This window comes from Centruroides vittatus, unplaced genomic scaffold, assembly GCF_030686945.1.
Source record: "Centruroides vittatus isolate TY-2023 unplaced genomic scaffold, ASM3068694v2 contig_392, whole genome shotgun sequence".
Lineage (NCBI taxonomy): Eukaryota > Metazoa > Arthropoda > Arachnida > Scorpiones > Buthidae > Centruroides > Centruroides vittatus.
The window spans coordinates 1,454,658-1,477,822 of record NW_027122208.1 but is presented as its reverse complement, the minus strand read 5'-3'; the positions used below and the strand labels follow the sequence as shown (position 1 = coordinate 1,477,822).

General features: G+C 31.0%; 1 protein-coding gene across 4 annotated transcripts in view; it reads right to left on the bottom strand.

Annotated features, from left to right (window-relative positions):
• Positions 1 to 23,165, bottom strand: part of LOC136975971 (dynamin-like) — a 104,200-nt gene that overhangs the window by 29,133 nt on the left and 51,902 nt on the right. For 2 of the 4 annotated variants that reach the window (XM_067271159.1, XM_067271160.1), the window contains exons 7-13: positions 16,928 to 17,122; positions 10,585 to 10,723; positions 9,893 to 9,960; positions 9,666 to 9,804; positions 9,429 to 9,586; positions 2,051 to 2,071; positions 1,847 to 1,898 (exon numbers count right to left, since the gene is read on the bottom strand). In XM_067271159.1, the coding sequence (XP_067127260.1) occupies positions 1,847 to 1,898; positions 2,051 to 2,071; positions 9,429 to 9,586; positions 9,666 to 9,804; positions 9,893 to 9,960; positions 10,585 to 10,723; positions 16,928 to 17,122 (772 nt within the window). The remainder of the gene's footprint in view (positions 1 to 1,846; positions 1,899 to 2,050; positions 2,072 to 9,428; positions 9,587 to 9,665; positions 9,805 to 9,892; positions 9,961 to 10,584; positions 10,724 to 16,927; positions 17,123 to 23,165) is intronic. The other 2 variants (XM_067271161.1, XM_067271163.1) reach the window with 1 other exon arrangement.

Sequence of the window (23,165 nt, the reverse complement as noted above, 5' to 3'; positions counted from 1 at the left end):
TTTTAATTTATTACGTTCTATTTCTGTAATGTTCTTTTTACTTTATCGTTTAACTGACGAAGATCGTTAAAGATGATCGAAAACGTTTTTACAATATTAAATTATTTGCTGGAGTATTTAAAAAGGTGGCAATTTGTATAATTCTTTCTAATTCCAGTGTAAGTTAATATTTTTGTTTGAACTATAAAGATGCCACAAATTTACCAACAGCATGGAAGTGTATGATTGATCATAACCCAATCTAATATGTTCTATATATGTTCTATCTACCCAATCTATATGAAACTAATCTCGACATGCAGTCGGTCCATATAATTAGGTTTATTGTGTTGAAATATTTTATTATGTTAATTTACCTTATTTTATTTTGTTTTATTTTATTTTATGTTATTTTAATTTACTTGGATCCATGTATTTATTTATTTTCTATTTATCTTTCATATATTTATATTTAAACGAATTGTTCGAATGGATATAGAAATTTGAATTTTGTTTCACATAATGTTCAAACTGGAACCGATACAAAGAAACATTCCAAATATTTCAAAAATACCTGAGGATGACCTGTGGAACAGGTAGAAAATGTTAGTAGGATAATAAATATTAGTTCTCAGATACATAAGGTGGTTGTGTCAATATATTTAAAGAATCTGAGTGTTTATTGAAAAATATTTTCATACGTTGTAAGGAACTGAGTCCGAGTGTTATTTTTATTTTATCATTATTTTTTCGTTTTATTATATTTTGTTTGAGGCTTATGTTTATTTAGGACAAAGGTTCCCCACCACTCTCTTATTAGTAACGAAAAAAAAAAAAAAAAGAAGATAAACCAACTCACAAAGGAACGAGCGCCGTAGGAAAAAAATCTCGCGCACTTGCGCTGCCCAGCGGAGATAAACGGTCCGCAGAGAAAAAAAATGGAGGGGGGAATGCCCGCACTCACTAGTAAAGAAATACTTACTAAACCGTAATAACATCCCAGAAAATTGTGCTAAATACTTTGTAAACGGTTTATAAGCTTTTGTCGGAAAATTAAAACTGCCAGAAAGAAACTTAATGTTAGAAAACTAAGTATGTAAATAAGGGGAGTAACCCAGCTGAGTTGTGACGTCACCTCACAGCATAAAACCAGTACGTCGAACCGAAGAAGAGCGAGGTGATTCCTGGTCGAAGTCCAGATTGAGAATTAGGCGATCCAAGGTGTTAAAGAGGAATTCGATTGACGATAGCGAAAAGATTGAGGAAATAGGTTCCTAGTATAGTGAGATGACGAATAGACGTTTAGTTCGTAAGAGATTCTGTTCATAGTTCCTAAGTATTTGATTTGTCGAATTTTCAAAGGGGAATTAATATTAAGTTAAGCTAAGTAGCTGAGTTTATTGTCGGGTTGACTTGTTGATTTTCGTTAATAAATTTTGTTTTGGATTATAGACAATTGTACATAATAAATTCTATTTACTAATTAAATATATTTGGAACTTTTACTTTGACTCGATATTTGTCGTTATTTTTACTAATTCTTTTCGGTGCAAGCGAAAAAGCCCAGGCCTGGCAAACTAATCTCGAATCCGCGTAAAGTACCCGTTAGGTTAACGGAAGTTAGTTTTACCGGCCGCAGTTAGTGTCGGTTTCCTAAGATACTAAAAATAGTACTTTACAATGTTAAATCATCAAAAAGGAAACTTATTAATCTAAGTTTGCCAAAGTGATCAAGAGAATATGAGAAATTGAACAATACAAATGATATTAAATTTTTATTTCCAATTTCAATGTTAAAATATTTATTTAAAGTAATTTTAACAAATAATATATTCTAAATTTCAAATATCAAAATAAAAAAAATTACCTGATTTCCTAATTTCCTTTTCATACCAGTACCATCTGTAGTTTGCTGAGAACTAAATATTAAATAATATAATTAGTTCAATAATCATAAAAATAAAATCATACAGAGAAATACACCAAACACATCTAAGGATAAAAACTGCTTGAAGAGACATGCAAATTAAAAGAAGAAATAGAAATGCCACTGTTACAAAGAAATTCTTACCCTCTGTTTATAGTTTCTTCCCTGAAAGAAAGGATATTTTATAAATTAATAACAAACACAAGAAAGAGACTTACACAGTACACAAATTGAGAAAATAATACTGGTAAATTAACCTTTTAAGTTCAGTGTAATTTAAATAAAACATTTTAAATTTTAATTCATAAAATTTTATCTTAACTATTTTGTAAAGAGTGAATAAAATTAAATTCAATAATTTTCAAAATGAATATTTTAAATTTCTTTCTTATAAATAATTTTTAATATATTACATTCATATTTTATAGACTTTTTTCAAAATATTTGTCTGTGGTTACTTGCTTAAAAACTGGAATAAAGATTATAAATTAAAACTTAAGTAAATGCCAGAATTAAGCACATTATGAGGTTAAATATACTAGGTAGCCCAATAGTTCAATTAATACTAATGCGCTTAAAATTAAAATTTTAAAAATTTTTAAAAAGCAGACAAATTTATAAAACAATTTATCTTTTAGGCAAAAAAACACTAAAACAATTTCTATAGTCATGTCACAAAAGAAAAAAGTTGCAATTAATTAAAAAAATTGTAATTAAGGGTTCAAAACTGCAAGCAAAATTAAATACAGGGTTCCTACTCAAATTTTTGTTTTAAATTCGATGACTTTTCCTGACGAACTCTGTGCAAATTCCCCGATCCTCACGTCCCTTACAGTATGGCACATTAACAAAATAAAACAGCACTTGACTTACTACATACATATACTATTGCTTCTCAAACTCTTTAAACCGGTTATTTTTTCTAATTAACAGTTATATATTTTTTATAATCGACGAATTAGTAAAATTAAAAATAAAATTAAAAAGACAGAATTATTGGATGTCTTATCTACATAAACTAAAATGTTTTATTGAATAAAAATAATTTATCCTGTTATTAGCTCATAACTGTAAAACTTCATGGCTTTAAAAAAATGCCATTAATTTTTAGTAAAAAAATTCTGTATAATTCATATACAAAAGTATAAATTTAGTAAATTTATCTCTTAATAAATTTTCCAAACTTTATAAAATATTAATAAACTATGAAAAAAGTTTAAGAAATCAAAAATTGTTTTGTTATGCAATCAAAATTATTAAAATAAAAATGATAAATAACTTATTAATTTAAATTGTATTATTTACCATTTTTGGTTCTTTGTTATCATTGTTTTCATCAGTTCATTAATACCTGCCCTCAAATTGAAAGTGTAAATTGTGAGAGATAAAAAATGTTTTGAAATATTTTGACACTATCTAGTTAGATTATTAAGAGTATTAGATTTTTCTCTCAAACTTATAATACTGCATAATTAATATAGCAGTTTTAAAATTTAAAAACAACAATTGATATTGTTGTATGCTTGTATATTTTGTATGCTATAATTTTGGGAAAATTTTGTGTATGTTTAAGTGAAATTTTGGATCCTGAAAATATTCGACACCCCCTTTTCATAGGTTGCATTGCACCACAATATTTCTTGCTGCATGCAGACAGCTATACTTGATCAGCCATACTGTCAGCAAACAAAATCAACAAGACAACCAAGGAAACAAATGCCCTGACTTTTTGACAAACTTTAACAAATTCCCTAACTTTCCACGACTTTTTCCACACACTAATGAACATCCCTGACATTCCCTGACTTTCCAGGTGTGTAGGAATCCTGTAAATAATAATTTTTATTTAAATATTATTTAAAAATAATTATAAAAACTGAATTAATACTAAATAAATTAAACCTAAAAATTAATTAAAACTAAAAATAACACTGGCCAACCAGGGGCGGACTAAGGCCTAGGCAACCTAGGCACGTGCCTAGGGGCCGTAATTTTTGGGGCCCGAAAATTAGGTTTTTAATTTTTTAATTTTTATAATTAATTTTTATTCGTATTTAACAGAAACGTGATATTCATAATTATTGCTGAAACGTATCCAAATTATGCCGAATCGTTGATTGATAAAGTCGACAAGTGTGGACGAGCGTTCCCGTGCTTATGCATCCACGCCCGCGAGTGTCGATGTGTGTAAATACGATCGAGCCTTTACTATGCACGTGTTTAAAAAGTCAAACGTAGCTATTTAAAATCAGTGTCTCCCGAACGTATTGCATCTTATGAGAGTTGTGATCGAAAATTGTGCAATTAAGACTTAAGTATTGTACCTAGACTCGATTGCGAATAGATTGTTTTGGATTCATAGTTAATACTTTCTGGAATTTCTAAAATAAAAATATAAGTTTTTATAAAAGTATTACATTATTTAATTAAAATAATATATAATATAAAATACCACAAATTGTGATTTTGTTTGTGATTGTGATATTGAGTAAAAATAAATTTAATTGAAGATCATTTTCTTTTTTCTTTTTAGTACGTGGTTTTTAAAATGAGTTCCTATAAACATTTAAGTGGAAGTGAAAAAAGAAAACGAAAAGCAGATCGAGATAAAGTGGCAAAACAAATGAAAAGATCGTTGGACAAATTTTTAACTGTAGATGGAGAACAATTACAACAATCGTCATCATTTTCACAAATTTCACCTGCTCAAACTCCAGAAACATCATTTGTGTCCGAAACTATTCTGCAAAAAGACCAGCAGGAAAAACCAAGCAATTCCGTTTGTGAAGATGAAACAAAAGGAGAAAATATAAATTTAAAATCATCTCAAAGTAATGATGAAACTAAGAGTTTTGTAAACGATATTGCATTATGGCCAGAATACTTAACAGACGCCATGCGAGAGTATTATATAAAAAATCCACCAAAATCAATAAATGGATCTTTGGAATCATCATCTATTCGATGCAACGAAGGGTCAAAACAAATCACAAGAAAATTAACTATTGCCTCCTTCTTCAGAACTATTAATAGCGGGAAAAAAGTTAAAAGAGATTGGTTGGCTTATACTGAAACCAACAACTTATTGTACTGTTACGTCTGTAAATTATTTTCCAAGCAAACAACGCTAATGACAAAAGGGACGAATGATTGGAAAAATGTACATAAAAAATTGTCAGAGCATGAAAACTCCAGTGACCACATTAACTCCATTTTAATTTTTATAACAAGATCTAAAATTACCGGACGCATTGACACTGAACTGGAAAAACAAATTATAAATGAAAAAAAAATATTGGAGGGAAGTACTTAAACGTGTGGTAGCGACAATCAAATTTATTTCTTCATACTCTTTAGCGTTTCGTGGTAAAAATGAAGTGTTTTTTAGTGAAAATAATGGTAATTATATAGGTGCTTTGAAATATTTATCCGAGTTCGATCCATTTTTGCGGGAACACATGAAAAAATATGCAAACTGCGGCACCGGTACTATAAACTATTTGTCGTCTACAATATGTGATGAATTTATTTCTATTATATCGAAAGATTTACAACTCACAATAGTGAACGAAATAAAGGAAGCCAAATTTTACTCTCTAATTATTGATTCAACACCTGATATATCTCACGTAGATCAGCTGACCGTCATTATTCGCTATGTTCTTCCAAGTGGTATAAAAGAAAGATTTTTGGGATTTCTACCTATATTTTCTCATACGGGTGAAAAGTTGGAGAAACTTATTTTAGAATTTTTAAATAATATAGATTTAGACATCACTAACTGTCGGGGACAGAGTTATGATAATGCTTTTAATATGTCAGGTAAATATAAGGGACTCCAATCCAGAATAAAACAACATATTTTTTCTGCCCATTTTATACCATGCGCAAATCATTCATTAAATTTAATTGGAAACGCTGCTGCCGAAAGTTGCATGGAAATGACCACTTTTTTCAATATCGTTCAGGAATTGTGCGTATTTTTTTCAAGTTCTACACATACATGGAATGCATTACAAAAATTTTGTAAGAGCAAACACTTGAGTATTAAACCTATTTGTGACACCAGGTGGTCTGCTCGTTCCGATGCTGTGAAATCCTTAAAGGAAAATTATGAAGAAATTAAACATTGTTTACGTCATTGTTCCTCAAGCAAAGATGAAAAACCATTAACAAGGTCCGAAGCTGCCAATTTACATAAAAAACTTGATACATTTGAGTATGTACTGTTACTTACTATATGGGAAAAGATTTTAGAGAGAATAGATGCTTCAAACAAGACTTCAACAAAAAGACGAATCCCTAAATACAGCAGTTTTAATATATGATTCATTGATAGATTTCATACAAACTGTTAGAGATGATTTTGACAATTTAGAAAAAAAAGCAGAAAAAGTTAAAGATATTGCATATACTAATGATAAAAAACGACAGAAAATACGAAAACTATTTTATGATGAAATTCCAGAACATGAAATAAGATTCAGTGGCAAAGAACATTTTAAATTTAATATTTTTTTTGTTGTATGTGATTCTTTAATTAGCAACATTAAAAAAAGATCTGAGGGATATAAAACTATTAACAATAAATTCAAAACAATTTTTCATGATAGTGATGTTAGTGACTCTTCAATAGAGGAATTAAAATGTTATGAACAAGATTTAAACCTAGCAGAACTGAAAAATGAAGTATTACAATTTAAGACTTTTATAAGTAAAGAAAATATTATTTCAACATTCCCTAATTTAAACATAATTCTGAGAATTTATTTAACCCTTCCAATAAGCAATGCAAGCGGTGAAAGATCGTTAGCCTGAGCAGTAAATCAGTAATGTATAAAAGAATATTGTCAAATGACAGCAAACTAACCAACACCAAAAACATTTAAAATTAAATCAGCAAATATATTTTTAATATACTTTGACAAGCACTTTCAATCTTAATTGGGATCTGCTTCAGGTCAAAATGTTCTATTCAAAAATTTGGAATGTTTAAAGAGCAATTTTAAATTTTAAAATCACTGGAACGATTAAATATTTGATCAAATACAAAATTCCCATCTGTGTTAACAATTAAATATTGGAACAAGTATAAAAATTACATGTATGTGTTAATTTTAATTTCTATTTTTCGTGTTAATATTAACATAAAAATTTAGCGAATATATTTGTAACAAATCCCAATGGAAGTACAGTAAACTCCCGATTATTCGTGTGCGGATCATCTGTGCATGAATTTAATTTTTTTAAAAATGTAATGAAGGTAATGATTTGATTAAATTTTGGAAAAAAAAATGACAATACTGGATGCGATACATGGTGTAACTCAATCTTGGAACAAAATAAAGCCAATAACACTCGTTCGATGGTGGAGGAAAATTCTACCAAATGTAGAAGGTAATTTTTTGGATTCTATCAAGCCCAAGACAAATGAAACAGTATCTGAAATAAGTGAGCTAAGTGCAAATTTATATGGCTTTGAAAATGGTGATAAAGAAAATACTGAGGAGTGGTTAGAATATGAATCATGTGATGGAGGTTTTCAAATAATGAGTGACGCGGATATTATTTCCAATCTCATTCAACCAGAATAGCAAGAGAATGAAGCTGAAAGTAGAGAAGAAGAAATTATCAATCTCATTAGTCACAACATGGCCCTAAATTCTGTTGACACTTTGTTGGAGTACATCGACCAATGGGAATTCGAGTATAATGACATAATAGCTCTTAGAAAAATTCGATCTGATATTAAAAAATCATTAAAAGATTCCTGCAAACAAACCAAAATCACAGATTTTCTTAATAATGAGCATTAAACGTTAAAATAATTGTCTGCCTTAGAAATGTATAATATGTTGTATTTTAGAAATAAATAATTATAGTTCGGATTATCCGTGCCACCTCTCCCCACCATTAGCCCGGATAATCGGGAGTTTACTGTAGTTGATTTCTATTTGTTATTAATGTTGTTGGGATCGTCAAAAATAATCCTCCAAGCATTTGAGATGTTTGCCTCCTCGAAATTGATGTATTTTCCCTTTAGTTTGGTTTTACAAATTTCTAGAACCTCCAAATTTTTGATCTGCTCAGTGTGAAAGGTGCATTTAATGAGGCTAGCCTGCTATAGTTTTTTTATTTTCATTCTTAACTCTTTCCACCCTGTGGACACTAAGAGGGCCTCTCTTAGCAAGCCGATTATGGGTTCGGCCAGGCCCACAATGGGGCAGCCAAGTGGTGAAGGACAGTACCCAACATATCTGCTGTAGTTTAGCTTCCACACAGTTTCAGAAGCATATATTGCTAGGGTGGTTGTCTGCTTTTTGTTATGTACAGTATATCATATTTATTCTCTGCCAGCCATTTTTTGAGACCTTTTGGTCAAACCAATGTACCATATACATCAGATCTCTGCAAAAGCGCTTGTCAAAGTATATTGAAAATATATTTGCCAGTTTAATTTTACAGGTTTGTTGGTGTTATTTACTATATAACCAGCTGTGAGAAGATTTAAAACTAACCAACTGGTTAAAACATCCATATGTATAGTAGAATAGAAGATAGCAACACAAAAAGCTAGTCTTCAATTCTGCTGTTAAATTGTGTAGATTAAGGATTTTTTCCTGCTAGGCTATTTTCCCTAATTAGGTTAAATGTTTGAGATTTTGGAATAGTGGAATAATTATAAATTTTACTAATAATCAATTTATTGTAATAATTAGTGAACTGAAATTGTAACATTTGAGTTTTATATTTGTTGTTGTTGTTGATGTATATTTTTGATTTTGTAGTCAAAACGTCTAGTACTGACATTTCTAGTTTAATAATTTTTGATTTCTTTTTAATGACCTCAGATGTAAGATTTGTTTCTTGTTAACATTTTGGATCTTGCAAATTTTATAGTTATTGTGTAGTGGTATTAAAAGCCAATATATAATAACTATGTAAAACTCAAAAATAATTTTAAGATACTTTGAAATAAAAATCCTAACTAATATTAAGTATTTGTCAATAATTTTAAAATGTATTATATGATTTCGTTTATTAAAATCTCTTAAATCAGAGAAATTTTTTAAAATCTTTAAACAAAAGTTTTTTAAAAAATTCCTTTGATTTTAAGAGATTTTAATAAAATGATATTTACTAAAATTGCTGAAAAATTATGAACAACATATTATATACATTAAGCAATTTATATAACCCACATAATTTTTTATTTTATTGAATAAACACTTGAGGCAACTTTTGTCCCAAAACTATCAATATTACGAGTTAATTTTTTTTACTTTCAATTTTTCATAAAAACATATCGATTTTAAAAAGCTTATTATCTTTCTTGTAATCTTGTTATATCTTAATTTAAAATATTTACAAATGGTTCAGTGGAAGTTGATAAATTTACAACAATTTAAGGAATTGTTCATTTTTTTTTTGTTTTTGCAGTTGTCATATTTATAATTTATTAAACATAAAAATTTTTTTAAATAAATAGAAATATTATTAACAATAATAATGTTAATCTAACCTGGCAAATCCAATAAAATCTTCATGATTGGTATTCATATAAGCTAATTCAACATCAATTAATAAAAGAATTTGCTCTTTTGTAGTCATTTCTCTTTGTCTGATGTGGACAGTTACAATTCTTTCAATTTCATCTTGAAGACGCGGATAACGACTCATCTAAATTAATATATTTTAATTTAAAAAACTATCACCATAAATATTCAACAAATATAATCTTAACAAAATAAAATCAAACCTTAATTGTACATTTTCTTATTACATTTCCTAATTCATTCACTACTAAATCAACACATTTTAAAGACGGTTCTTTTAATTTAGCAATTTGTTTTTTAACAACCGCATCAAAGGCCAAGTCTGGAGTAAACAAGCCTACTCTATAAATAAATTTTCATAATTACAGAAACTATAAAATTTTTAAATTTAATTATATTGTAAAATTATAATTTAATTCATAACATTCACCTAACACCATATATATTTTGAATAGCAAAGGCAATTTCTCTACGGAGTTCTTTCTCATCCACTTCCATCTGTGAAGTAACAAAATATAAGATAAATTTTTTTTAAATGTATAACAATAATAGCAAAGCACACAGACTGTTTATCAACATAACCAATAACAAACACAGGTGAAAAGCTTGCACATAAATTATTACATACCAAGCTACCATATTACAAATAAACATTACAGATAGTCTTAGAAAACAACAAACTTTATATACTACAATCAAGCCATAATCACAAAAAAATAATCTATTACAACAGACCAGATGTCACACTTATTTACAAACAAAACAAAATCACATATATCATAAACATACACTGCAAACACCCAAAACATTAAAATACACACATCAAAAGAATCATTTCATGAGTAAGTTTGAGTATTTAGTTACTAAAGGTCCATGGAAAATGAATAAGAGGTACTGTACTTATCCATTTTCCACAGACCCTTAGTAACTAAATTTCATAAGTACTGCACCTTATCTATCAAAGATGGATAAAGGTACTTATGGTAACTAACACCAATAACATACAATAGTTTCTTCAGTAGCTATGCCTCATGCTTGATCTAATATAGTAGTAGACATCTGAATCAACTGAGTAGGACACAATCCACCAGTAACATAATAATAATAATAAGCAAAGCTTACTTTGACTATTTCAAATGGAAATCTTTCGTGGAAAATACGATTTATTCTAGCTCCACCAGAAAGTTCACTGGTATTTATAGCTACAGAACCAGAACCTTCTATATTTCTTTCAAAGTCAGTCTGCATTTGTTGAAAAATTCTAAAAAAAAATTAATTGCTATAAATAAGTTTAAGATTTTTCTAATTTATTACATGAGCCGTTTTCTTTGAAAGTGGTGTAAATCCATTTTATATTATATGGAAATATTTAAAAGTTTGTATTTGAATGGTTTGAAAAATATTGGTATATGTTAATACACTCATTTTATGTTTTTTAAATATAAAATTGATTTAAGTTTATAATGTGATCATTTTTAAAGTATTAGTTAAAACAAATGTATACTTTTAATGACCTCAAATGGACTTACACCACTTTCAAAGTCAACAAAATGTGAAAATCATACATTTATGAAATATTAAATATGGGATTTCAATTGAATCAACCAATTTTTTTTATTAATTTTTATTAAATATGTAAAAAAAAACAAAATAAAAAGGCTTTATTTCAATATTTCTTCAGGTAATGCCATTTAAATGACTTTAATTACAACTTAATATGTACCATTTTTAATTTTTATCATTATGAGGAAGTTTTTGAAAATAGTTGTGATGTATTGAAGGAATATAAGGTAATAGATCCATCATATTGTTGAATTTTTCAGATGTGATGAGCCTGGCATGATGATATAAAGGTGCTAGTATAATATTTTCAAATTTTCGTGGTCTTCCTCGTCTGGAGGATAAATCTAGTGTTTTAAACTCTGCATTTTCATCAAATGAAGTTTTATACAGCATCGTATATGGTTTGTTTTTTAAAACCTGTATCCAGCATATCTTCAGCCAATTTACCTCTTCACCAGTAGTATTTTTTGTGTTCTTAGAATTGCATTTTCTAGTGGTTTTGTCAAAACAAAATCATCTCGTTTCATTTCATGTAAAATAAACTTTTTATGTTTTCGGCATTGTTGTGTGATGGTATAATAATCTGTAGGAATATACAGTAAATTTTTGCAGAAAGTGGTCTTACACCACTTTTAGAGTAATTATATTTGTAATTTCATTAACTAAGTAAATTTATATTGACAAAATGATAAAAATTTTGAAGGATTTTTTTAAAAACTGTTTATAGATAAAAAGCTCATAGTAGATTGCATTCATTGTTATCATTAACTAACTTTTTGTCAAAAATGGACTTACACCACTTTCAAAGAAAACGGCTCACATATCATTGTTAGATTAGTTATTTCATATTAATAATTCAGTCTTTTTAATAATTTCGTAAATTTGTTAGGTCATGTAAAAGTCAATCATCTAAAATCTACTTTTTTTTTGAATCTGTTAAAGTTGAACATTAAATTTCATAAAATAAATTTATCTTATAAGAAATTTTATAACAAATTATATCTAATATAAGCTACATTGGCCTCACCGATTCAGTCGCCAAAAATGTTTGTGTACAAACAGGCTTCTTACGAAAAAAAATTAAAATAGTGCACTTAAGGAAATCTTGGGTATATTACTAAAAAAATCTAAAATCTCAAAGTCAAATATTTTAGACCCTGCAAGAGATCCAAAGTTCAATGTGTTGATGCTTCATAATGAATTTACCACTTTCTATTTTTCATTTTTTTCATTGATTTGTTTCACATTATTTTAATTTTGTCTTACCCTTCACTATTCCTCATTAAATTTTAAGATTATTATTTGTAGTTATTTAATTAATTTTTATATAACTAATATTGTGTAAAAGTATTATAAATTGCAGCACAGATAGTGTTGTGAAGCAATGTGAAATGTTAGGATTTGACTGGATGAAAACTGATCAGAAATAAAGCCTCCTGATGTATAATAAAATACTATGAAAGTAAACTATTCTTAATTTCAATGCACTTTATTACAACAATAATTATTAATAAATGAACTGGTCATTTCAAAAACAACAAATGAACTGATCAGTTCAAAAACAAATTTTTATAACAAAAAACATTTTTAAAAAATATCTTAATTTTTTTATTACTGTAAAAACTATTTGGAAAAACAGTAATTCAAAGAACTTTTTATATTATAATTAGGAAATTTTTCAAAGGATTTTAATCTTATATGCAAGAAAAATGGAACATTATTTTTATTATTAAAATACATAATGATAAAAACTTATAGTTTGTTTCAAAAATTAACTGTTAATAATAAACATTTTTGAATGTTATTCAAAAATGTTTCTTATTGAAAGCCTCATAAATGTTATTAGAGAAAATGATTTTGTTTTTTAAAAATAAACAGTATAATGACAGCAAATTTTATCATCTGTCCAAAAAAGACATACAGTGAAGTCCGCATAAGTCGACATCCCAAGGGAAAGTGGAAATGTGTCAAGTTATCCGAAGTGACAACTAAAACAAAGTTGAAAATAACCACAAAACTACAATTGTGAAAATACAGTAGTGCTTTATACAGTACATGCAATATAACTCTCTGACCATCCATCACTGGCACTAAAGTTGGTTTCTACTCCAAGTATTTCGGCGATTTCCATCGCTATTTGTTTCGGTATTGGGCCCTGAAACGGGAAGATTCGACGAACGGCTTTAGCCAATGTGCCAGAGCATCTTCGACGTCTTTGTACGGCAACTTTCTCTGGCGTTATCGAGACAGCTACGATGAAGACCCAAGAAAAAGTTTCTTAATTTCCTCTTTTTTCTTCAGAATTCCCACCGATGTTGTTCTTGGAAGGTTTTATTACATTCAAATTCAGATACAAGTTCATATTTTTCTTTCAGTGTAAACATTGTTAGGTTTTGGATACTCATTTCTAATAGAAATGTGAAACACTTGCTGCAAATAACACATGAATGAAAGATGAGAAAATGCAATTGGATTCTGCTGTGACGTTAAGCTATGTGGTGTGAACTCACTTTTTCCAGGAGGGGAGTTGACTTATCTGACGTCTTAATGAGTTTGGGGCAGAAAAAGTAGGGTTTGTCAGTTTTTAAAACCCAGTTTTGAAAAACTGGTTTTTTGAAGAAATTTGTATAATTTTATACCTGGTTTTTCCCAAGTAAAAAACCAGTTTTTAAGCCTAGACTTAAAACATAAAAATTAATTAATTATTTGATTAAAAACATCAACATTTTGACACAAAATCGTCTCTGGCATAAAATGGGAATATTGTTAAATACAGTTTCATAAAACTAACTACAAAACAAAAAATCCCCCTACGCCTAAAAAGCATCCAATTCCGTGCAATTCAAGTTCTGAATGAGACGGTTGGGACCTTATCAGAGCTGTAGAGCATAGCTACAGGAGCAAAAAGTCATCTCTATAAGCAACCCTTCGCGAGTTACATCCCCAAAATTGGGTCGTGCAAGATTGATCACATAAATATCTTCAAGAACTTGAAAAAGTGACTTCGTCCAGCCCTAACACACTAAAGAAGGAGTTTTTAGTATTAGAGAGTACAAAGAGAAGAACAAAAAATTTAGATTTATTATTTAATGCTTTAAAGAGAAGCAAACCAACTCAGTAGCAAGTGTGAGAGCTTTTTCTATCTCTGGCAATTTTCTGTGAAAAATAAGGACACGGTTGAGCAATAGATCTAGAGAACTTCTTTGCATTCTAAAATCATATTTTCTTATGAAAAATAAGAAATAAAATAATATTTTGTAGGAATTCATTGTTATTCGTTTGCCTTCATGGTTTTATATGGAGTAAATTTTATAGTTTAATGTAATATTCTAGCATTTCTTTTGTTTTGTTTTGCGTAGATGTTAGTCGATTTTATTTTGTTATATTTTTAAAATGTTATAAATATTAAATAAATGAAAAAGTTTTAAAATAAGTTGTAAATATCCCTTATTTCCATTTTTTGGGCAAAAATTCAAAAACCAGTTAAAACCTGTTTCGTAGAAAAGTTGAGATTCGTAAACCGGTTTTTTAAAAAGTCGGTTTTTGTATAAACCCTAAGTAAAAGTATGTAGATTTATCCAGTGGCGATGAGTTAAACAGTGTCCAGTAAACCAGAATTTTTTTAATGTTAATGCCTATGTAAGTCAGCCGGAACCACAGAAAATTGACTACTTAACCGACAGTGTCTAGTTATACCTATGACGACTTATGCAGACTCAACTCAGGACAATGCAAAAGTTTAGACCCATAAATAATTTAAGCAATTAATGTAAATTTTTACAAAATACAGTGAATGCTCAAATTAGTAACTATTAACATCTATGATTATATGTTTAAAACCATTTCATTCATCTCATCTAAACAACTTATCAAATAGCTTTTATAACATTGAAATTGTATATCATCATCATCAAAGGACAGTTTATTGAAACAGACAGCGAAATTGTTTCATCTAATAGGATCTCATACAAAGTGCCATTATATATATTTGAATTATATTTATTACATATATTTAGGTCTATTGGAAAGTTCTGTCTGTCTTTGACATATCAAGTTTCAACACACACGAACATGTTCATTTGAAACATACATGGCTGCCTCTTTTTACCATTGTATTTCTACATATGTGCTGTTCTAAATTTACTGAAACAAAGGTTTCATCATCTCAGTATCAAGTGAGATTCTTTGTGTAAACATGTCTATTGATAAAGATCATTTATGGCATTGCATTCTGTATGAATTCCAACAAGGTAAAAATGCTACAGAAGCATGTAAAAATTTGGTGAACGTTTTTGGTGAAGATACAGTTTCCGACAGAACGTGCATGAGATGGTTAAAAAAATTTGATGCAGACAGTTTTAATCTGAATGACAAGCCATGCTCTGGGAGAGACCATCTCTGTCGACGACAATATTGTTAGGACCATCGTACAACAAGATCCTCTTTTGACAACATCAGAGATTGCGGAAAAGCTCAACACAACACACCAAACCATTTCAGACCATATTCAGAAACTTGGATTGATGTATAAATATTCCTCCCAAGTTAAGTGAAAAAAATTTACATGATTGAGTCATTATTTGCACATCTCTGCTTGCTTGGAACAAAAATGAACCATTCTTATGCCAATTGATAACCGGTGATAAAAAGTGAATTACATATGAGAACATTGTGAGTAAAAGAGCATACTGTGAGTCTGGACAACCTTTCTCCTCCCTTGAAACAGAGCTTGAGCCTCAATAAGAGAATGCTGTTTATATGATGGGATGTCAAAGGACCAATATACTGAGCTTCTCAAACTCAAAGGTTCAATTTGAAAATGTATTGTCGACAAATGGATGATTTGACCAAAGCATTCAAGGAAGGGACCAGTGCTGGTCAATAAAAAACAAATTATACTGCACCACAACAATGCCAAGCCACATGATGTTTTGGCAACTTACTAAAAAATCACAGAGCTAGGCTGGGAAATTCTGTCACATCCACCATACGCTCCAGACACATGCACCATCTAATGATCATCTGTTTCTCTCTGTGAAAAATTTTTTGAAGGAAAAAAATTCAAAGATGAAGCAGATGTCAACCAAGCACTGCTTGAGATTTTTGCCTTCAAAGATGAAACATTCTACAGAAATGGTAATTTACCAACACATTGATAAGAGGTCAATAGTAACGATAGAAATTATACTGTTCAGTAAATATTAATAATTGAAAATGTATTATTTTCTTTTAATTCAAAAACAGACAGAATTTTCTGGTAGATCCAATACATTTGAATTACAAAGCTACATAGAAATGAGAGCTTTTGTATAAATTAAATAACTGTACAAAACAAGTGAATTCAACAATATTAAAATTGCAAAAATCTTACAAATACAGATTTGATCTTAATGTTCAACTTACAGTTGAAGTGAACAAAAAATTTATTACATCTGAAGTTATTTGTTAGAAACAATAAAGATAATTTGTTAGAAATAAATAATATTTTTAATATTTGACCAGATAAATATATATGAATTTAAAAAAGAAACTATTTTACAAGCAAATTATATAAAAGAAAATTGATTTTATATAAAACAGTTCTTTCTGATAATTATTTCAATTAAGAATAAACTGTAAAAAATATAAACACAAAATTTGACTTCCAAAATATATTTTGAAATATTCTCTTCAGATTTATTTATATTCTGGTTTCATACTACCACGAGGACACAATCTAATAGTCTAATAATGTAATTAGTAAATATAATAATATCTAATTATGTAATATAGTAAATATTAGATTAAAAAAATTTTCTTACCTATTAATATAAATAAAATTTATATTAAAGTTTATAGCATTTTTAATAAAGAAATTCATTTTTTCACAATTACTTTTTGCTAATCATATTTATCAACTTACTGCATCATAGCTTTTGTTTTATGAGCTGGATCATCTGGATGAATATTTTTGTATTCATTTACTTCTTTTTCCATTGATAGCATTTGTTTCTGCAATTTATCACGTAATGACGGTAATGTGTCACGAATATGATTAGTTAGTTGTTGATTTAATAACCTCTGAAGATATGGTGTTCCCATTCGATCTGCCATATGTCTACAAAAAAATAATAACACATTAAAAAATATAAATCAGTTTTTATTTCATGTATACTTACTTCATTATATATATATATATATATATAATATACGAGGGCTGTTTCTTTTCAACCTCCGACGGTCCATAAAACAAAGACAAGTGTAAATAACAAAATGAATTTATTACCAAAAGTTAGGTACAAACTTGGTTACTTTTCAACATAATCACCGTGAAGATAGACAAATGCCTCAATCTTCATGGTGATTATGTCAAAAAGTAACCATGTTTGTACCTAACTTTTGGTAATAAATTCATTTTGTTATTTACACTTGTCTTTGTTTTATGGATCACCAGAGGTTGAAAAGGAAACAGCCCTTGTATATTTATAATGTATAATATATAAATAATAATAAAATAATATAAACTCCCTGTTCCTTCACATAAAAATAATAAATAAATATTTAAAAAACAAACATGAACAAGTTTCAAATATATTTGTTATCATTATAAACATTATTATTATGTTGGGTTAAGTTAGATATACTCGGTTAACACCGGTGGCTAAGTACTATGCCGGACCAAAGTCAAGGCATAGTAACCAAAACAGAAATTAAAGAAGTGTATCAGTGTGTGTGTCTGTATTCAGGAATTTTCTCACAATATGACATGTATTCAATATAGTGGCCTTCTGTAGAGTGATGTATGTGTTTCTATTCAATTCTAATGTGCCCAGGCTTTTGTGTAGTGTGTGTGGTATGACACCTGTAGAGGAGAGAACTACAGGTACAATAAGCACCCCATCCATCCTCCACAGATGCCTTATTTCCTGGGCGAGTTCTGTGTACTTGCTAATTTTTTCAGTGCATGCGTTTTGTATATTGTGAGTGTTTGGAATGGATATGTCTATAATGTATGTAATTTTATTGTGTTTGTCAATGAGTGTGATGTCTGGTCTGTTGTGGTAAATTGTTTTATCTGTGATTATGGCTCTGTCGTAGTACATTTTGTGCGTGTTGTTTTCCAATACTGTCTGTGGAATGTATTTGTAGTATGGTTCGTGGATGTCTGCTAATTTGTGTTTCTTTGCAAGCTCTTGGTGTATTATATTTGCTACTTGGTTATGTCTGTGTAAATAATCTGTCTGTGCCAAGAGCTTGCAACCAGAGGTGATGTGTTGTATAGTTTCTGGCATGATGTGACATTTTCTGCATGTGTCATTTGTGAGTGTTGCATCTTTGAGTATGTGTTTTCTGTAGTTTTTAGTATTTATGACCTGATCCTGTATGGCAATCATGAATCCTTCTGTCTCCCCAAAGAGGTATCCCCGAGCTAACCAGCTGTTTGATGCAGTTTTGTCAACAAAATCCTGGGCCAGATCGTAAGGATGCCTGCCATGGAGTGCCTTTCGAGCCCACGATTGCTTAATGGTGTCTATGCTTTTTATATGTTGCGTTGTGTCCATATGATGTGAGTGTAAGTTTAATGGTGTGTTATTCGAGTCTGCTAGAGTTACTGCTTTATGTAATTGTGATGTTTCTTGTTTTTTGTAGAAAAACTCTCGCAGTGACTGTATTTGTTTGTAGTGAAGGTTAACTATGTCAATCAGGCCACGTCCGCCATCTTTACGTGGAAGGGTTAATCTTTCTGTGGCGGATTTAGGATGATGTTGTTTATGCTTAGTAAGTGTTGTTCTTGTTTTCCTTTGGAGTTGCTCAAGATCAGTGTGAGTCCAATGTATAACTCCAAAAGAATATGTGAGTACTGGGATGACATATGTGTTTATTGCTTTCACTGTGTGTTTTGCATTTAATTGTGTTCTGAGAATAGCATTTAACCTACTTTGGTATTCTTTAATTAATCTTTGCTTTATTTGTGTATGTTCTGTTAGTTTGGCCTGTTGGAATCCTAAATACTTGTAGAACTCGCCTTCTTCCATGGATTCAATAATGTCTCCATTTCCAAGTGCAAAATCTTCTTTCTTCAGGATTCCTTTTTCTATGTGAACTGTTTTGCATTTATCTAGGCCAAATTCCATTTGTATGTCCTTGGTGTATGAATGTGTGATTTGTAGGAGTTGATGAAGTTGTTTTTGTGTGGATGCATAAAGTTTTATGTCATCCATGTACATGAGATGTGACAGTGTAAACTGTGTTGTTTTTTTGTGTCTGATATTGTAACCATATTGCGTGTTGTTTAACATGTTGGATAATGGGTTCAGGGCTAAGCAGAACCAGAGAGGACTCAAGGAATCTCCTTGAAAAATTCCTCGCCTAATAAAAATTTGGTTTGTTTGTATGGAAGTGTTACTAACCCTGAGATGTAGTGTTGTTCTCCAGTGCTGCATAGTGTTTTGAAAGAATGCAATGAGTGATGGATGTATTTTGTACATGTGTAGGATATGTAGCAGCCAACTGTGTGGAACACTGTCGAATGCTTTTCTGTAGTCTATATATGCCATGTGTATGTTTCTGTGTTGTCTGTGTGCTTGCCGTAGAATGACTGAATCTATGAGTAACTGTTCTTTGCATCCCCTGTGGTTTCTACGACAACCTTTTTGTTGTTCTGTTAGAATGTCGTGTTCTTCAACATGTTTGTATATTTTGTTTGCAATACAGGATGTCAATAATTTGTAGAGTGTTGGAAGACATGTAATTGGTCTGAATTGTGTGGGGTCTGTGGTATTGTTGTTTTTAGGTTTCATGTAGGTGATGCCCTGAGTAAGAAAATTTGGCATGTCTTGTGGATTGATGATGATGTGTGTTAGATGTTTAGCTAGTTCCTGGTGCAGTGATGTAAACTTTTTGTACCAGAAATTGTGAATGTTGTCTACACCAGGTGTCTTCCAGTTGTGTGTTCTGTTAACAGTGTATTGGAAATCATGTATGTTTATTTCAACACAGGGCATAGTTGGTATGTTGTGCAAGTTTCTGTTCTCCTCCTCGATCCAGCCTGCATCAGCATTGTGCGTGACAGCACTGGACCAAAGAGAAGACCAATATGTTGTGAGTTCTTCTTCTGTTGGTGTGCCACTGTGCTGTGTATCAGTGTTTGCTTTGTTATTAATTTGTCTGTAAAAGAGTTTTTCATTGTTTGTAAATAATTTATTTTGTTGTTTTCGTAGTGTACATGTTTTGTATCGTTTGAGTCTACGTGCTTTGGCAGCAAGTTTTTGTTTTAGTGTATCAATGTATTCTGTAATGCGTGTGTTGTGATGTTCATGTTTTGTGTGTGTTTTTATTTTCTTGAAAATGTTTTTGAGCTGTTTCCTTAATTTGGGTGTTATGTTGTTTTTAGTGTATTGTGTTAGCCTGCCTAATTGCTGTCTAATGTCATTTATTTGTGTTTCTATTCTTCTCTGCCAGGCAGGCTTGTGATAGAATTGTGTTTTCTGTGTATTTGTCTGTGATTGTACTTTCAGTCCATGGTGTGTCACTACTGTGACTGCCCCAGCATAAACTAATGTATGAATGTCTGCGAGTGTAGAAATTGAATGAATGTAGTGTGGTAGTAAGTGAGTGTTCACATAATTTAGTGTTTTTCCTACTTCCTTTGACGTGTTGATTTTTGGTATTCGTGGTCGTTGTGTGGGATCTGTACCTGTATATTTAGTGAGTGTTTCCTGAAATATAAGTGAGAGCGTATTAACTAAATCCAAGTCTATGTTATCAGTGATGGATGAGGAAGTGTCTGTAGTATCATTAGTGGTAATTGTTGTATGTGTGTTATTATCAATGCTTGTTGCTGGATTATCCTGACAGGTTACATGATCTTCATTAATGTTAGATGTTTCTGTCTGTTGATGTATTTGATCAGCAACCTGTTGTTTGATAAGTTCAAGTGTTGTTTGTGGAATAAGGTTGTTGTGTATAATTGTTCTTTTTTGATCAACAACCCTTTGTTCGGTGACAGTGAGATGAGGATACTGTTGTGTGAATCTATGGTGTAGTTGTTGTCTGTATGCTGTCATGTTTGTTTCGAGTTTTGTGATGGTGTAATAAGTACGGATGATAAACTCGTTCATTTCTACTCTCCATTTCATCCGTTGGCGTGGTTTTCCAGCCTTTGTGGTCTGTGGATGCATTGCCACAGAAACACCAAGGCTGGGTTGGTTCCTCACATCTGTTGAGGGCATTGCAGTAGCCATGCTTGGGCCGGTGCTGCTTTCGCCACCGGTAACCAAGGGAGACTGTGGCCTATTTTTCGAACGTGAGCCTCTGCCTAACTCACGAACGCGGACCTTGTTAACCCGGGCGACGTCCGAGCCGGTATCACACTTTGATCTAGTTATTACCATGATGAATATCTCCACAGAATGTGGGCGTGGTCACTCTTAGCTTCATTTCTCCCCATAGACCTTACTGGCATGGGTGTCCCTACCAGGAGCTTATGCTCCAGCCTGCGTTGCCCTATGGATCAGTAAAATTACTGGGCTCTCCCACCACGACCAGGTGGTGACCACGGGAGAGTTATTATTATTATGTTGGGTTAAGTTAGATATACTCGGTTAACACCGGTGGCTGTGTACTATGCCGGACCAAAGTCAAGGCATAGTAACCAAAACAGAAATTAAAGAAGTGTATCAGTGTGTGTGTCTGTATTCAGGAATTTTCTCACAATATGACATGTATTCAATATAGTGGCCTTCTGTAGTGTGATGTATGTGTTTCTATTCAATTCTAATGTGCCCAGGCTTTTGTGTAGTGTGTGTGGTATGACACCTGTAGAGGAGAGAACAACAGGTACAATAAGCACCTTATCCATCCTCCACAGATGCCTTATTTCCTGGGCGAGTTCTGTGTACTTGCTAATTTTTTCAGTGCATGCGTTTTGTATATTGTGAGTGTTTGGAATGGATATGTCTATAATGTATGTGGTTTTATTGTGTTTGTCAATGAGTGTGATGTCTGGTCTGTTGTGGTAAATTGTTTTATCTGTGATTATGGCTCTGTCGTAGTACATTATTACTCTGTCGTAGAACAACAGGTACAATAAGCACCTTATCCATCCTCCACAGATGCCTTATTTCCTGGGCGAGTTCTGTGTACTTGCTAATTTTTTCAGTGCATGCGTTTTGTATATTGTGAGTGTTTGGAATGGATATGTCTATAATGTATGTGGTTTTATTGTGTTTGTCAATGAGTGTGATGTCTGGTCTGTTGTGGTAAATTGTTTTATCTGTGATTATGGCTCTGTCGTAGTACATTTTGTGCGTGTTGTTTTCCAATACTGTCTGTGGAATGTATTTGTAATATGGTTCGTGGATGTCTGCTAATTTGTGTTTCTTTGCAAGCTCTTGGTGTATTATATTTGCTACTTGGTTATGTCTGTGTAAATAATCTGTCTGTGCCAAGAGCTTGCAACCAGAGGTGATGTGTTGTATAGTTTCTGGCATGATGTGACATTTTCTGCATGTGTCATTTGTGAGTGTTGCATCTTTGAGTATGTGTTTTCTGTAGTTTTTAGTATTTATGACCTGATCCTGTATGGCAATCATGAATCCTTCCGTCTCCCCAAAGAGGCATCCCCAAGCTAACCAGCTGTTTGACGCAGTTTTGTCAACAAAATCCTGGGCCAGATCGTAAGGATGCCTGCCATGGAGTGCCTTTCGAGCCCACGATTGCTTAATGGTGTCTATGCTTTTTATATGTTGTGTTGTGTCCATATGATGTGAGTGTAAGTTTAATGGTGTGTTATTCGAGTCTGCTAGAGTTACTGCTTTATGTAATTGTGATGTTTCTTGTTTTTTGTAGAAAAACTCTCGCAGTGACTGTATTTGTTTGTAGTGAAGGTTAACTATGTCGATCAGGCCACGTCCGCCATCTTTACGTGGAAGGGTTAATCTTTCTGTGGCGGATTTAGGATGATGTTGTTTATGCTTAGTAAGTGTTGTTCTTGTTTTCCTTTGGAGTTGCTCAAGATCAGTGTGAGTCCAATGTATAACTCCAAAAGAATATGTGAGTACTGGGATGACATATGTGTTTATTGCTTTAACTGTGTGTTTTGCATTTAATTGTGTTCTGAGAATAGCATTTAACCTACTTTGGTATTCTTTAATTAATCT